At 38.7% G+C, this 18,442-nt stretch overlaps 1 protein-coding gene across 5 annotated transcripts in view; it reads right to left on the bottom strand.

Annotated features, from left to right (window-relative positions):
* The window catches only part of PLEKHB2 (pleckstrin homology domain containing B2), a 49,433-nt gene that overhangs the window by 10,924 nt on the left and 20,067 nt on the right, over positions 1–18,442 (bottom strand). For 4 of the 5 annotated variants that reach the window (XM_019719021.3, XM_019719019.3, XM_019719020.3 and 1 more), the window contains one exon: positions 1,819–1,927. In XM_019719021.3, the coding sequence (XP_019574580.1) occupies positions 1,819–1,927 (109 nt within the window). The remainder of the gene's footprint in view (positions 1–1,818; positions 1,928–18,442) is intronic. The other variant, XM_019719018.2, reaches the window with a different exon arrangement.

Here is an 18,442-nt window from a genome sequence, read left to right as displayed (position 1 = left end):
CTGCTGGTTGGTCACAGCGCGAATAACAAATACCTACCGACTTGACTCCCCTACAGCAAGTATTCTGAGGTTCCCTGTGAGAATGCTATTTCTTTTTTTATGAGGAAAGTCAAGGGCAGGATGGAATCCAATTTATAGAAATTCCCTTTACAAGAACTACTTACTGCAGAACTTCTGCTGTTCTATAGGATAAGTAACAGCTGGGTTACCCTAGTCTGTGGCCTGGGAGCTGAAGAAGAGGCTGGCTCTCATGGCATGGTTAGGTTAGAGTTTAAACACCCACCACCAACCCCAAAATAAATGTGCAAAGAAAAATAATTCATAAAGGGAAAATCTAATTTATAAACAATTATACAATGTTTATCTTTGCCAGTCATCATAGAAACATAAACCAAAGCAACTTGATGATTACATTTTAGACCTAATCAGGTTATTAAAACTTTTAAAGCATAATAACAACAGGCAATCTTTATGGGACTACAGAAAAAACAGTGTACTATTAACTCCTAGTGCCATTATAAATTGGCAAACTGTTCTGGGAATCAACTTGGTGAATGGTATCAAGACTTGCTGTAACATTGTCCTATGAAATGATATAAAGTCTGGATTTCCCTCAAAATAATCCAGAGGTGGAGAGAGCAGGTGAAAGAAGATTAGCCATGATGTGGTTGGTAATCGTTGACGCTGGTAATGGGCAAATGATAATCATTATACTATTGTCCCTACTTTTGTATGTTTGGAAACTTTTACAATTTTGTAATGGTATAAAAAGAAACAAAAATATCTATGCCCCAATGACATGTTAATTTAATATACAGAAATAAGAAATTTATTCTATGACATATTTAACAGGAATGAAAAAGAAAATGACTAGAGACGTCAAAGCAATACCTACAATAGCCAAAAAGGAAAAGAATAAGCAGCCAATACTTGAAGACTTAACTAATAATATAATAATATATCACCCAATATAATATTAAATCATTAAAAATACTTATGAAGATTATGTAGCACTCTGGATAAAATATATAAAATTAGAAAAAAATGCCAAAAATATAAGATTATAAAGATGAAAAATTTATTTTATATAGGGAAAGCAATTCAAACAAAGATGCCTGTGCTAGGCTCAGCGAATGGATAAATAATTCATGTTTTCACACCATTATTTTATTGGTTTTCAATTTGACATGAAAAAAAGTCAAGCAAGGCAGAATCCTTCATAGTCAATGCTAGTTGAAGGCTCCAGTCCAGGATGAACATTTACCTATATCTCCACCCTGCCCAGAGGACATCCAAAGCTTGATGTTCCCAACACAGGCCATTCACTCAAATCTACAAGTTGTTTCAAGTGAGGTGAAAAATCGAAAGAAGCACAGCAAAAGTCTGGAATATATAAGCCCCTCCAGGCCTCCACTTTACTTGTAAATTGAAACGTCACCTCAATAATGATAATTTTTGAAGGATGTTACCAGAAGGAAAAAAATAGGAGAAAAAATACCTCTTATCCCTTAAAATGGGCCTGTTAGTTTGACTGTTTCATAATGTAAGTAATTCCCAATAAGTTCAAACTCTCTTCTTGGAAACAAATCTGGATACAATAGTGAAGTTTTAAAAATCAAGCCTACTACTCTAGATTTGTAAAGCAGTGTGAAAATACATAATGTTTTAGAAAAAAGCATAGTAGCAGAGTAATCTGCAGTCTATAACCAGAAAGCATAGCTCACTTATCCTTAAACTGAGAAATAAAAATCCTCCAGGCTGTATGGATCTGTGCTGTAAACAAAGAGAAACAAGGAATGGAAGAATGGCATGGCTTACCTGCATATGGGTACCGGTAGGGTACAGCATAAGCCTGCCCATTCGCAGTATAGACAACTTGAGTTCCTGGTGGGTATGCACCATTGTATGGACCATAGCCATATGTCTGCTGAAAAAAAAGAGACCCATTAGAAATACAATTTTGAAATTCAACATCTACTTATATTAAAAAAGAAAAATCTCAGCAAGTGGTTATAGAGAGAATGTACCTCAACATAATAAAGGTCACATTTGAGAAGCTATGGCTAACATCATACTCAGTGGTGAAAAGCTAAAAACTTTTCCTCTAAGAACAGAAACAAGACAAAGTTATCCACTCTTGTCACTTTTATTCCACATAGTATCAAAAGTCCTAGCTAGAGCACTTATGTAAGAAGAAATAAAAGTCATCTAAATTGGAAAGAAGTAAAACTCACTGTTTGCAGAGGACTAGATTTTATATACATACATATATATACACACACACACACACACACACACACACACACACACACACACACAGGTCTGACAATTAAGTTCACAAACTCAGCCTAGAAAAAGTGGTACATACCTCATTGCTGAATATCACTATGGTCACCTTTGAAGTATTCCCCTTGGGAAGCTATGCACCAATGCCAGTGCCTAATCCACCCTTTAAAGCAATTTTGGAATTCTTTTTCTGGAATGGCCATCAAAGCGTCCTCATATTACCCCTGATGTCCTGAATGTCATCAAAATGTCTTCCTTTCAATATTTCCTTTATCCTCGCATAAAGAAAGAAGTCACTGGGGGCCAGATCAGGTGACTAGGGAGGGTGTTCAAATACAGTTATTTGCTTACTGACTAAAAACTCCCTCACAGACAGTGCCATGTGAGCTGGTGCCTTGTAATGCAAGAGCCATGAATTGTTGGCAAAAAGATCAGGTTGTCTTAACTTTTTCACGCAGCCTTTTCAGCACTTCCAAATAGTAAACTTGGTTAACTGTTTGTCCAGTTGGTACAAATTCATAATGAACAACCCCTCCGATACCAAAAAAGGTTAGCAACATTATCACAAGTTTGCGAACTTAATTGTCACACATCATATAAAACCCTAAAGACTCACCCAAGGAAGTGAAAGACTTGTACACTGAAAACTATAGGACACTGATGAAAGAGACACAAATAAATAGAAAGACATTCCATGCTCATGATTGGAAGAATATTAAAAAGTTCATACTATCAAAGCAATAAACAGTTTTAGTGCAATCCCTATCAAAATATCAATAGCATTTACACAGAACTAGAACAAATAATCCTAAAATTTATGTGGAATCACAAAAGACCCAAAATAGCCAAAGCAATCTTGAGAAAAAAGAACAAAGCTGGAGGCATCACACTTCCTGATTTTAACCTATATTACAATACTATAGCTATCAAAACAGTATGGTATTGGCATACCATAAACAGACATACAGATCAAAGGGACAGAATAGAGAGCCCAGAAATAAACCCTCACCTATATGGTCAATTAATTTACCACCAAGGAGTGAAAAATACACAATGAGGAAAGGACAGTCTCTTCAATAAACAGTGTTGGGAAAACCGGACAGCTACATGCAAAAGAATAAAACTGGACCACATTCTTACAACATACACAAAAAATCAACTCAAAATGGATTAAATACATGAATGTAAGACCTAAAACCATTAGACTCCTAGAAGAAAACACAGGCAATAAGCTCCTTCACATGGGTCTTATCAATGATTTTTTTTTATTTGACACCAAAAGCAAAGGCAACAAAAGCAAAAATAAACAAGAGCGACGACATCCAAGTAGGAAGCTTCTGCACAGCAAAGGAAACCATTCATAAAATAAAAAGGCAACCAACCGAATGGGAGAAGATATTTGCAAATCATACATCCAATAAGGATTTTATATCCAAAATACTGGGGGTCTCAAAAAATGTATACACATAACTTGTATTCATCTTTTGCGATTGGTATATATTGAGTATTACAATTGTAATACAGTTTTTTCCTTTCTTAAAATGTGTGTACACTTTTTTGGCACCCTCTGAATATGTATCTCATACAACTCAATAACAGAAAAAAACAATTTGATTTAAAAATGGGCAGAGGAGGAACCTCCACACCGCCTTCCATAACGGCTACACCAGTCTGCATTCCCACCAACAGTGTATGAGGGAGAATTGCCATATGACCCAGCAATCCCTCTCCTGGGTATCTACCCAGAAAACCTGAAAACATTTAGAGATAAAGACACGTGTGCTCCAATGTTCATTGCAGCTTTGTTGACGGTGGCCAAGACATGGAAACAACCAAAATGTCCTTCAATTGATGAATGGATGAAGAAGTTGTGGTATATATACACAATGGAATACTATTTGGCGGTAAGAAAAGATGATATAGGAACATTTGTGACAACATGGATGGATCTTGAGAGTGTAATGCTGAGCGAAATAAGTCAGACAGAAAAAGCAGAGAACCATGTGATTTCACTGATATGTGGTATATAAACCAAAAACAACAAAAGAACAAGACAAACAAATGAGAAATAGAAACTCATAGACACAGACAATGGTTTGGTGGTTGCCAGAGGGTAAGGGGGGGTAGGGGGTGGGGGGTGGGAGATGAGGGTAAGGGGGATCGCATATATGGTGATGGAAGGAGAACTGACTCTGGGTGATGAACACACAATGGGATTTATAGATGATGTAATACAGAATTGTACACCTGAAATCTATGTAATTTTACTAACAATTGTCACCTCAATAAATTTAATAAAAAAAAAAAATGGGCAGAGGATTGAATAGACATCTTTCCAAAGAAGACATAGAACTGGCCAACAGGTATATGAAATGATGCTCAGCATTACTAATCATTGGGGAAACACAAGTCAAAATCACAATGAGATCACCTCACACCTGTAAAAATAGCCATTATAAAAAAGATAAGAAGTGTTGGCGTGGATTTGGAGAAAAAAGAACGCTTGTCCACTATTGATGAGAATGTAAATTGGTGCAGCCACTATGGGAAACAATATGGAGGTTCCTCAAAAATTTTAAATTAAAAACAGAATAAAAATACGATCCAGCAATTCCACTTCTGGGCATTTTTTTTGAATGAAAATACTAACTCAAAGAGATATATGCACCCCCACGTTTACTGCATTATTTACAACAGCCAAGATATAGAAATAACTTATATGTCCATCAACAGATGAATGGATAAAAAAAATGTAGTACATATGTACAAAGAAATATTATTCAGTCATAAAAATGAACAAAATCTTGCCATCTGCCAACACCATGGATGGACCTTGTGGGCATTATACTAAGTGAAATAAGTCAGACAAAGAAAGACAAAAACTGTATGATCTCACTTATATGTGGAATCTAAAACAAACAAACAAACAAACAAATAAACAAAAAACCCAACCTCACAGATGGAAAGAACAGATTGGTGGCTGCCAGAGGTAAGGGTTGGGTGGTGGAAGACTTGAGTGAAGGGAGTCAAGAAGTAGACATTTCCAGTTATAAAGTAACTCACAGGATTTAATGTACAGCATGGTGACTACAGTTAATAATACTGTGTTGCATATTTGAAAGTTACTAAGAAAGTAAATCTTAAAAGTTCTTATCACAACAAAAAAATTCTGTAACTATGTATGGTGACGGATGTTAACTAGATTTACTGTGGTGATTGTTTTGTAATATATACAAATATGAAATCACTATGTGCTACACTTGAAATTAACATAATGTGGTATGTCAATTATACCTCAATTTTAAAAAATACAATTTTGAAACCCCAGGTAAGATATTAAAATTGACTCTCCAAGTTAAGTCAATATAATTTAACAGTCAGTAAAAAAAAAAAAAAAAAGGAGACACAGTGTCATTATGCCTTTTTTAAAAACTTGCTTTAAGATTTAATAAAAACAAACCCAAACTGGAATCTATCTGCAGGCTGTAAAATAAAAAAGGCAGAAAAATACAATAAAGAAAGAGAACTGAACTTACAAGAGATTTGGATTTCAGTTGAGCTCTGCCATTAACTTAACCTACAGTAAGTCAGCTATCTACTCTGGGCCTGGTTTTGCTAGTCTCTAAAATGATCAGTTGGGCCAAAAGATCCAAGATGGTGGAGGAGATAAACATTATGCCTGCTTCCTTCCGTGAACACATTAAAATTACAACTCAATTATAGAAAAATCAACCTGCAGAAACATGTGAACATTAGTTTTATAACTAAGGATATAAAGAAGCCACATTGAGATTGGTAGGAGGGGCAGAGACGCGAAACAGGACCCAAACCTCCATATGGTGGTTGAGAATCAGGAGGGATATCGCAGCTGCAGAAGTTTGCCCCCAGAGGAGCGAGGGACCCCAGCCCCAAACCAGTCTCCCCAGCCCACAATACTGGTGCCAGGAATAAGAGCCCCCACAATATCTAGCTGTGAAAAACAGTGGCGATTCTGACCATCTGGTGGGACAAAAAAAGCTGCGGGAAACCCAGAGGACCTCTTAAAGGGCCCATGCACAGACTCACTCACTCACAGGCACTCACCCTGGGAACGGTGGTTTGGGAGGTGTTGGGGGGGGGGTGTCGAAGAGACTGAAGTTTGTGGCTTCAGGGTAAGGGCTGGAGGACAATTGGCATTTTTCCTGCATGGGGTCCTCCATCCATGCAGCTGGCAGGTGGGCGCCATATTTCCTGTGTTAAGCACTTCCCCATGTCCATGGCCAAATATGAATCTGAATTGGCCTGGTGAGGTCTGCTGAGACCCCACCCAACTCTCACAACACTGGAGGCGCTTTCTCAGTGAACAACCAGCCCTGCCTGCACTGCTACTATTTCTTGGAAAGCAATCAGTCCCCAGGTAGGTGGTTACTGGCCTCGGTGCTCTGAGACTTTTGCAGAGTAGCTCCAGGTTTAGCACTGGGACCAAACTAGAATCTGCATTAAACTGGTGATCACAACTCTTCCCACTCAAGTGATTTCCTGAGACCCTGCCTCACCCAACTCACATACTGCATGAGACTTTATCAGTGGCTGAAACTTATGGGAGCCAGCAGGTGGCAGCAGGCCTTGGGCTGGCTTTCTGCAGAGCTACCCCAGGCCTGATACTGGTGGTAGACATCCTTGGTTCATGGCGTGGCCTCTCTCACACGGCTCCAGGTTTAGCACAGGGAGTGAACAACTGTGGATCACTTTGAAGCTCCTACCACATAGTCCCCAGCCAGTCATAGGCAGTTGGTGACCAGGGCCTACACTGGAACCCCTCCCAATATGCCTCCAAACCAACATACTTGGAGGTTGGCTTCAGACCACAGCAGAGCACCACCCAATTAGCCCCACAAGTGGCACACAAAGAACGGTCTCAACAGGCACTGCTGGGGCGAGTAACACTCCGTGGGGTAAGCCTCTTACAGAGCAGCCCGTAAGCTGTAAACAGGGCCAAACCCCACAACCAGTCAGCCTGGGGGTCAATCCCACTCACTGACATGCCAACAGCAATCAAGGCTCAATTAAAACAGGAGAGCATATACAACCCACACAAGGAACACTCCTGGAGCACCCAGAGCAGGTGACCAGGGGGACTGTGCCAGGGCCCCACAGAGCACCTACTACATAAGGCCACCTGGCCAAGACTGGGAAACATAGCAGATCTACCTAATATACAGAAAGACAAGACAGAGAGGCAGCCAGAATGAGGAAACAAAGAAATACGTCACAACTGAAAGAATAGGAGAAAATTCCAAAAAAAGAACTATATGAAATGGATGCAAGCAACCTACCAGATACAGAATTCCACACAATGGTTATATGGAGGCCCAAGGGACTTAGTGAGAACTTCAGAAAAGAGATAGCAAGCATAAAAAAGGTATATAGAAACCATAAAACAGAACCAGTCATAAGTTAAGACTACAATAACTGAAATGAAGAATGCACTAGAAGGAATCACCAGGAGACTAGATGAAGCAGAGAATAGAATCAATCATTTGGAAGACAAGGTAGCAGAAAACAACCAATCAGAACAGCAAAAAGAAAAAAGAATCAAAAAAAAAAAAAAAAATGAGGACAGTATAAGGGGCCTCTGGGACAACATCAAGCATAACAACGTTCACATCATAGTAGTACCTGAAGAAGAAGAGAGAGAGTAAGGAGCTGAGAACCTATTTGAAGAAATAATGACTGAAAACTTCCCTTATCTAGAGAAGGAACGAGACATACAAGTGCAGGAAGTACAGAGAGTCCCAAACAAGAAAAACCCAAACAGGCCCACACCCAGACGCATTACAATTAAAATTCCAAAGATTAAAGACAAAGAGAGAATTCTAAAACCAGCAAGAAAAAGGCAACTAGTAATTTATAAGGGAGCTCCCATAAGACTGTCAGCTGATTTCTCAACAGAAACTTTGCAGGCCAGAAGGGATTGACATGAAATATTCAAAATCGTGAAAAGCAAACACCCACAAGACTACTCTACCCAGCAAGGCTATCCTTTAAAATTGAAGGACAGATACAGAGCATCCCAGACAAGAAAAACCTAAAGGAGTTCATCACCATCAAACCAGTATTACAAGGAGTCTTAGACAGACTTCTATAAGATGGAAAAAAAAGAAGACAAATATTATGACTAATAAAGTGGTAATAGCCACATATCTACCAAAAATTACTTTCAATGTAAGTGGATTAAATGCTCCAATCAAAAGACATAGGAGGATTAGATAAGAATGGATAAGAAAATAAAAGCCTCACATATGCTGCCTACAAGAGATTCGCTTCAGATTGAAAGACACAGACTGAACGTAAAGGGATGGAAAAGGAATTTTATAAAAATGGAAATGAAAAAAAAAAAAAAAAAAAAAAAAACTGGTGTAGCAACATTTATACCAGACAAAAAAGACTTTAAAACAAAGTTGATAACGAGACAAAAAGGACCCAGTAATCCCACTTCTGGGTACTTATCTGAAGAAACCAAAATGCTGCTTTGAAGGGACGTGTGCATCCATATGTTTGTGATAGCATTGTTTACATTGGCTGAGATGTGGAGACAGCCTGGGTGTCCAATGATGGATGAATGAATTAAGAGGAGGTCTGACAACTAACTTCGTGAACTCATCCTAGAAAAAGTGCTACATACCTCATTGCTGAAAATCACTATGGTCACCTTTGAAGTGTACTCCCCTTGGGAAGCTATGCACTGATGCCAGCACCTAGTCCACCCTTCAAAGCAATTTTGGAACTCTTTTTTTCTGGAATGGCCATCACAGCTGTCCTCATATAACCCTTGATGTCCTGAATGTCATCAAAATGTCTTCCTTTCAATAATTCCTTTATCTTCAGGTAAAGACAGAAGTCATTGGGGACCAGATCAGGTGAGCAGGGAGGGTGTTCCAATACAGTTATTTGTTTACTGGCTAAAAACTCCCTCACAAACAGTGCAGTGTGAGCTGGTGCATTGTTGTGATCCAAAAGCCCTGAATTTTGGCAAAAAGTTCAGGTCTTCTAACTTTTTCACACAGCCTTTTGAGCACTTCCAAACAGTAAATTTGGTTAATTGTTTGTCCAGAGGGTACAAACTCATAATGAGTAATCCTTGTTATATCAAAAAAGGTTAGCAACATCTTTTTGACTCTTGATTTGGACTGACGGAACTTTTTTGGTCGTGGAGAATGAGCTGACTTCCGCTGTGCACTTTGACACTTTGTTTCAGAGTTGTATTGGTACACCCATAGTTCATCATCAGTGATGACCCTGCCTAAAACAACGTCTTGACTTTCCAAAAGATCTTGGCAGACTTCCACTCTCCTTTGCTTTTGTTCCTCAGTGAGCTCCTTCCAGACCATTTTTGCACACACCTTTCTCATGCCAAGATTTTCACTCAAGATTGTGACGTCATCAAAATGGCAGCGTGAGGTGAGCCCCTGTAAAGCTCCCGTGGAATTTACAACTAATCGAACAACAATAACTCCACAAAGGACACCCTGCATAACAGACAGGCAAGATGAAGAGGCCCACTACTGAATGCACCTAAAGGTGGGTGAATCGCGCCAGCGGGGGAGGAGGGAAGGGAGAAGTGCGGAGACAGAGCTGCGTGGGCGCAGGACGCACACCTAGCTCAGTGATCCGAGCTCGCTGCATCCCAGAACTACCACAGCTGTGGGACAGGGAACAACTCGGACTGCTAGGGCTCTGCTTATGGCCCACAGGGCTGAGGGAGCAGCATATAACACGGCTGAACCCAACGCTCACGGCAGAGACCTCGGAGACAAGACTGAGGGAAGAAGTTGAAAACGGTGGTTTAAGCCCTCACTGCTGAGTAGAGAATGGAAGACTTAGTCACTGAGACTAGCCGCCCCCTCCCGACCCTCCCAGAGCTCACCCCACCCGCACCTGCTCAGTGCTAGAAGCGGAAGAGTAACAGTGTCAGATCAAAAGAACAGAATATTTGCTGTTCTGAGAACTGTAGACCGCAGACACAGATTCGCAGCCCAACTAGTTCCGGCAAAGGGGAGGCAGCTGTGGAAGCAGGACCGACTGTGGTGGTGGTCACCCGCCATTGCTCTGGACCACCTCTCACAACTCACCGCGCCCCTGACCCCACCTATCTGGGCGGATCCCTGCAGGAGTAAACAGAACTGCTGAAACATATGGGCTCTGTATCTGGAGTTGGATGACCTTTGGAACTTCGAAAGCTCTCGGCATACCCACCGGAACACTACGCCCTGTGACCTAGACGAACTATTAACAGAGGAGAAGCCCGTCTCCCAGGGAATCCATCCATTGTGTGAGAAGCTGGAATAGTGCAGAGAAAACATAGCACTACCATGTGGGACAGGAAAAATAGGCAGCAGTCGGAGAAAAAATAAAGCATTCTACCAACAAGTACTGGAAAACAAAAGAAAGACCTGTTCCTATCAACCTCTTGCAGAAGCCACTCCTGTAGATGTCTACGAAGAGAAAAGTAAATCAGTAGTTGCCCTGAATAACCAAGGCAACAAGATAGCTCAGAAAGAAAGTGAAAAGTCTCCAGAAAAGGCACTTAAAGATACAGAAATATGTGACTTAAATGACAGAGAATTCAAGATTGCAGTTCTGAAAAAACTCAACGAGATGCAATAAAACACAGACAGGCAGTTAAATGAACTCAAAAACACAATCAAAGAACAGCATGATCACTTTACGAAACAGATTGAAATTTTAAAAAACAACCAAATAGAGTTTCTGGAGATTAAGAACTCAATAGAAGAAATTAAGAACGAAATAACCAGCTTACATAGTAGAGTTGACCAGCTGGAGGAAAGAATCAGTGACATCGAAGATAGAAACCTGGAAATTACACAGATGGAAGGAGAAAGAGACTTGAGATTTAAAAGAAATGAAAGAACTCTACCAGAACTTTCTGACTGCATCAGAAAGAGCAATATAACAATAATGGGCATACCAGAAGGAGAAGAAAGAGAGAAGGGAAGAGAATATATTCAAACAAATTGTCACTGAGAACTTCCCAAACTTCTGGACAGAACTGGACCCTCGAATCCAAGAAGCAAATAGAACACCTAATTACCTCAATCCCAACAGGCCTTCTCCTAGGCACATTATATTGAAGCGGTCTAAAATCAATGACAAAGAAAGAATCCTCAAGACAGCCAAGGAAAAGAAAACGGTAACTTACAAAGGAAAGCCCATTAGATTATCATCAGATTTTTCAGCAGAAACTCTACAAGCCAGGAGGGAGTGGAACCAAATATTCAAACTATTGAAAGAGAGAAATCATGAGCCAAGAATAATATATCCAGCAAAGATATCCTTTAGATATGAAGGAGGAATAAAGACCTTTCCTGACATACAGAAGCTGAGGGAATTTTCTAATGCACGACCCGACCTACACTACAAGAAATACTAAAGGAGGCTATTCGACCACCATCAACAGGGACAATTTGTGGCAACCAAAACTCAAAAAGGGGGAGAGTAAAGGCCTGAACCGGAATTTGGGAATGGAGAAAGTAAGCGTGCTGAAGAAAATGGAATACTCTAAATATCAAACTTTCTTTTACATAAACTTAAGGGTAACCACTCAAAATAAATCCAGAACTGAAATATATGCTGAAATAAAGAAGAAACAGAGGGAAACATCATAGAATACCACCACACAGAAATAATAGACAACAACAAAAAGGCAAAGAAACAATGGAGACACTGCCTTACCAGAAAACTAAAGATAGAATGACAGGAAATCCTCACATATCAATAATCACCCGAAATGTAAATGGATTTAACTCACCAATAAAAAGGCACAGAGTAGCAGATTGGGTCAAAAAACTAAACCCAACCATATGCTGTCTCCAAGAGACACATCTCAGCTACAAGGACAAGCATAGACTCAAAGTGAAAGGGTGGAAATTGACACTCCAAGCAAATGGTACCCAGAGAAAATCAGGTGTAGCCATAATGATATCAGATGAAACAGACTTCAAGGTGAAAAAGATAACAAGAGACAAAGATGGACATTTCATAATGGTGAAGGGGACTGTACAACAAGAAGACATAACAGTCATCAATATTTATGCCCCCAATCAGGGAGCACCGAAATACACCAAGCAACTACTAACAGAACTAAAGGGAGAAATTGACCAAAACACAATTATACTAGGGGACTTAAATACATCATTGACAGCTATGGATAGATCATCCAAACAGAAAATAAATAACGAAATAGTAGCCCTAAATGACACATTAGATGAAATGGACATAATTGACATTTATAGAGCACTTCATCCTAAAACATCAGACTATACATTCTTTTCTAGTGTACATGGAACATTCTCAAGGATAGACCATATATTGGGACATAAAATCAGTCTCAACAAATTTAAGAAGATTGAAATCATACCATGCATATTCTCTGATCACAAGGCTTTGAAATTGGATATCAACTGTAAAAAGAAAGCGGGGAAAAACACAAATACATGGAGATTAAACAACATACTTTTAAAGAAGGACTGGGTCAAAGAAGAAGTTAGAGGAGAGATCAAAAGATACATAGAAACAAATGACAATGAAAATACATCCTACCAAAATTTTTGGGATGCAGCGAAAGCAGTTTTAAGAGGGAAATTTATCTCATTACAGGCCTATCTCAAGAAACAAGAAAACTCCCAAATAAATAACCTCATGTTACACCTTAAAGAACTAAAAAAAGAAGAACAAGTGAAACCCAAGGTCAGCAGAAGAAAGGAAATAACAAAAATTAGAGCAGAACCAAATGAAATAGAGAACAAAAAGACAATGGAAAAAATTAATGTGACAAAGAGCTGGTTCTTTGAAGCGATTAACAAAATTGACAAACCCTTGGCTAGACTTACTAAGATAAAAAGAGAGAAGACACTGATTAACAAAATCAGAAACATAAAAGGGGAAGTTATCACGGATGCAGAAAAAGCATTTGACACCTCTGCTTTTCAACATAGTGTTGGAAGTCCTTGCCAGAGCAATCAGGCAAGAGAAAGAAATAAAAGGCATCCAAATTGGGAATGAAGAAGTTAAATTGTCACTCTTTGCAGATGACTTGATGCTATATATAGAAAACCCTAAAGACTCCACCCAAAAGCTATTAGAAACAATCAACGAATACAGTAAAGTTGCTGGCTATAAAATCAACGCACAAAAGTCCATTGCCTTCCTATATACAGAAATACAAAGGATCATCCAAGAATACTATGAAGGACTACATGCCACCAAATTCAACAACCTAGAAGAAATGGATAAGTTCTTAGAAACATATAGCCTTCCAAGGCTAAACCACGAAGAACTGGAAAATCTAAACAGACCGATCACCAGCAACGAAATTGAATCAGTCATCCAAAACCTTCCCAAAAGCAAAAGTCCGGGACCAGATGGCTTCACTAGTGAATTCTACCAAACCTTCAAAGAGGATCTAATACCAATCCTGCACAAACTCTTCCAAAAAATTGAAGAAGAAACAGTACTCCCTAACTCATTTTATGAGGCCAACATTACCCTGATACCAAAACCTGGTAAGGACAGCACAAAAAAAGAAAACTACAGACCAATATCTCTAATGAATACCGATGCAAAAATCCTAAATAAAATTCTAGCAAATCGAATACAACAATGCATTAAAAAGATTATTCATCATGACCAAGTGGGGTTCATCCCCGCGGCACAAGGATGGTTCAACATATGAAAATCCATCAATGTGATACATCACATAAACAAAATAAAGGACAAAAATCATATGATTATATCAATTGATGCAGAAAAAGCATTTGACAAAATAGAACATCCATTTATGATTAAAACACTTAATAAAATGGGTATAGAAGGAAAATACCTTAACATAATAAAGGCCATATATGACAAGCCCTCTGCTAATCTCATAATTAATGGAGAAAAACTGAAGCCCTTTGCTCTACGTTCAGGAACACGACAGGGATGTCCCCTATCACCTCTGCTTTTCAACATAGTGTTGAAAGTCCTTGCCAGAGCAATCAGGCAAGAGAAAGAAATAAAAGGCATCCAAATTGGGAATGAAGAAGTTAAATTGTCACTCTTTGCAGATGACATGATGCTATATATAGAAAACCCTAAAGACTCCACCAAAAAGCTATTAGAAACAATCAACGAATACAGTAAAGTTGCTGGCTACAAAATCAACGCACAAAAGTCCATTGCCTTCCTATATACTAACAATGAAATCTCAGAAAAAGAAATCCAAAAAGCAATTCCTTTTGCAATTGCAGCAAAAAGAATAAAATACCCAGGAATAAACTTAACCAAGGATGTGAAAGACCTATGTGCTGAAAACTATAAGGCATTTTTGAAAGAAATTGAAGAAGACACAAAGAAATGGAAAGACATTCCGTGCTCATGGATTGGAAGAATCAACATAGTTAAAATGGCCATATTACCCAAAGCAATATACAGATTTAATGCAATCCCCATCAAAATCCCAATGGAATTTTTTAAACAAATAGAACAAAAAATCATCAGATTTGTTTGGAACCACAAAAGACCCCGAATAGCCAAAGCAATCTTAAGAAAAAAGAACAATAACGGAGGTATCACACTTCCTGACTTTGGCTTGTACCAGGGTTACAATAATCAAAACAGCATGGTATTGGCAGAAAAACAGACACATAGACCAATAGAATAGAATTGAGAACCCAGAAATAAAACCACATAAATATGGACAGATAATTTTCGACAAATAAGCTAAAAACATACAATGGAGGAAAGAAAGCCTCTTCAATAAATGGTGCTGGGAGAATTGAATAACCACGTCAAAAGAATGAAACTGGACAGCTATTTGTGACCATGTACCAAAATTAATTCAAAATGGATCAAAGACTTATGCATAAGACCTGACACAATAAACTGCATAGAAGAAAACATAGGTACTAAACTTATGGACCTTGGGTTCAAAGAGCATTTTATGAACTTGACTCCAAAGGCAATGGAAGTAAAAGCTAAAATAAACGAATGGGACTATATGAAACTTAAAAGCTTCTGCACAGCAAAAGAAACCATCGACAAAATAAAGAGGCAACCAACTGAATGGGAGAAGATTTTTGCAAACAGTGCCTCCGATAAGGGGCTAATATCCAAAATATACAAGGAACTCATGCAACTCAACAACAGAAAAACAAACAACCCAATTGAAAAATGGGCAGAGGACTTGAAGAGACATTTCTCCAAAGAGGACACACAAATGGCAAATAGACATATGAAAAAATGCTCAACATCACTAATCATCAGAGAAATGCAAATCAAAACCACAATGAGATATCACCTCACCCCAGTCAGAATGGCTATCATCAAGACAAATAGTGACAAGTGTTGGAGAGGCTGTGGAGAAAAAGGAACCCTCATACAATGTTGGTGGGAATGCAGACTGGTGCAGCCGTTATGGAAGGCAGTGTGGAGGTTCCTCAAAAAATTATGAATAGAATTACCATATGCCCCAGCAATCCCTCTCCTGGGTATCTACCCAAAAAAATGTGAAAACATTTATACATAAAGACACGTGTGCTCCAATGTTCATTGCAGTTTTGTTTACGGTGGCCAAGACATGGAAACAACCAAAATGTCCTTCGATAGATGAATGGATGAAGAAGTTGTGGTATATATACACAATGGAATACTATTCGGCGGTAAGAAAAGATGATATAGGAACATTTGTGACAACATGGATGGATCTTGAGAGTGTAATGCTGAGTGAAATAAGTCAGACAGAAAAAGCAGAGAACCATGTGATTTCACTGATATGTGGTATATAAACCAAAAACAACAAAAGAACAAGACCAAAAAAAGAGCAACTGCTTTATAGACCAAAAAAAATAATACAATTAGAAAAGGAGCAAAACACATGAAGAGACATTTTACTGAGCAGGATATATGAATGGCAAACAGGCACATAGAAAACTATTCAACACATACAGAAAATGAAAATGATAAAGTAGAGGGGAAAGTGACATCCCTAAATGGTGAGAGTGGTATAGAAAGGGTAGCAGAAGCACAGAAATGGCTAGATATATCTGCATACTTGAAGATGGCCTGGTGTAGGAGTGGAAGTTGTTCCTTACTCATCTTTGGTGAAATGGAGCATAATCTTAATTGATGCATCTTGCTCCCAAATCAGCTAACCTCAATTGGTAGTCGTCATAAGTGCCTCTTCCTTTTTCTGTGGTTACAGTGTGTCCTCCTCTTCTTTGGAAATTTAACTTGAGTTATAGGGCTGCCGTATATGGCTGTACAGCTTGTGCAAAAATCCAGGTGGTACCATTTATATTGTATGAGATGATTTGACAAGTCATCTCTCAGTAATCTTTCCACATCATTACCTCTGGATTCTCATTATTCTCATTCATTAACAAATATTTAAGATTTATTAAGTGCCAGGTGTTTTAGGTGCTGGGGATTTGGCAATGAACAAGATAAATAGAGTCTGTGCCCTTGGCTTTGGTACAAAAAGAGACAGATGATAACACCATGAACAATGTAAGTTTCAATGTTATAAAGAAGAGGTTGCACATGTGGGTGTGAGGTAAATGTTGGGGAGATAATTTCTTATGTTCTTTAATAATACACAGAACCATAGCCTCTAAATATGTTCACATCACTATAGTAGCTATCAGGAAAACGCAACTGAAGAGCAAATGAAAAATTACTACATGAAATATTAGAATGAAATATTAGGACAGCTAAAATAATAAATTCTGACAACACCAAATATTGGTGAGGATGCAGAGAAACTGGTGGGAAAGTGAAATGGTCAGTTTGGAAAGCAATGTCAGTTTTTTTAAAAAACCAACCATATATGAGATCTGACAATTAAGTTTGCAAACTCATCCTAGAAAAAGTGCTACACACCTCATTGCTGAATATCACTAGTCACTTTCAAAGTATACCCCTTGGGAAGCTATGCGCTGACGCCAGCACCTAATCCACCCTTCAAAGCAATTTTGGAACTCTTTTTCTGGAATGGCCATCAGAGCTGTCATCGTATTACCCTTGATGTCCTGAATGTTGTCAAAATGCCTTCCTTTCAATATTTCCTTTATCTTCGGGTAAAGAAAGAAGTCACTGGGGGCCAGATCAGGTGAGTAGGGAGGGTGTTTCAACATAGTCATTTACCTACTGGCTAAAAACTCCCTCACAGACAGTGCCGTGTGAGCTGGTGCATTGTCGTGATGCAAGAGCCATGAATTGTTGGTGAAACGTTCAGTTTGTCTAACTTTTTCACGCAGCCTTTTCAGCACTTCCAAATAGAAAACTTGGTTAACTGTTTGTCCAGTTGGTACAAATTCATAATGAGTAATCCCTCTTATATCAAAAAAGGGTAGCAACATCGCTGCAACAAGTTCACGGACTTAATTGTCAGACCTCATGTTTATCATACTTACCAGTGGACCTAGCAATCACATTTGGGGGTATTTGTACCAGAGAAATGAGACTTGGTGTCTGCGCAATGACCTGCACTTGAGTGACCACTGTAGGCTCATGCTAACAGCCAGCATCTTCACAGAACCAACATGTCCTCCAATAGGTAAATGTCATTCAACACATCACGTAGTACATCCAGACCATGAAATACCACTCAACAATAAAAAGAAACAGACTACTGACACATGCAACAATTTGGATGGCTTTCAAGGGTATTGTGCTAAGTGAAAAACCAAACTCAAAAGATCACATGCTGTATAATTCCATTTATGTAACATTGTGGAAATGACAAAATTACATAGATAGAGAATAAATCAGTGGTTGACAGAAGTTAGGAAAGGGGAGGGAGGTTATGACTACAAAAGGATGCAGCAGGAGGAAGATTTTAATGAACAGTTTTTATTTTGATTGAGGTGGTAGTTATACAAATCTACACATATGATAAAATAACATAGATCCAGACATAAACACTGACAAATTCAAATTCCTGCTTTTGATTTTATCTAACTTATAACAACTGGGGAACTGGGTGAAGAATACATGAGATCTCTCCATATTATCTTTGCAACTTCTTGTGAATCTACAATTATATCAAAATTAAGTTTAAAAAAAAAAAAAGCAAAGCAGGAGTGCCTTCCACAACAGAGACTTCTATATGTAGCACTGA

This window comes from Rhinolophus sinicus, chromosome 1, assembly GCF_057876585.1.
Source record: "Rhinolophus sinicus isolate RSI-liver-muscle chromosome 1, RSI-T2T, whole genome shotgun sequence".
Lineage (NCBI taxonomy): Eukaryota > Metazoa > Chordata > Mammalia > Chiroptera > Rhinolophidae > Rhinolophus > Rhinolophus sinicus.
The sequence above is the reverse complement of the archived record's forward strand: the minus strand, read 5'-3'. Positions and strand labels throughout refer to the sequence as shown.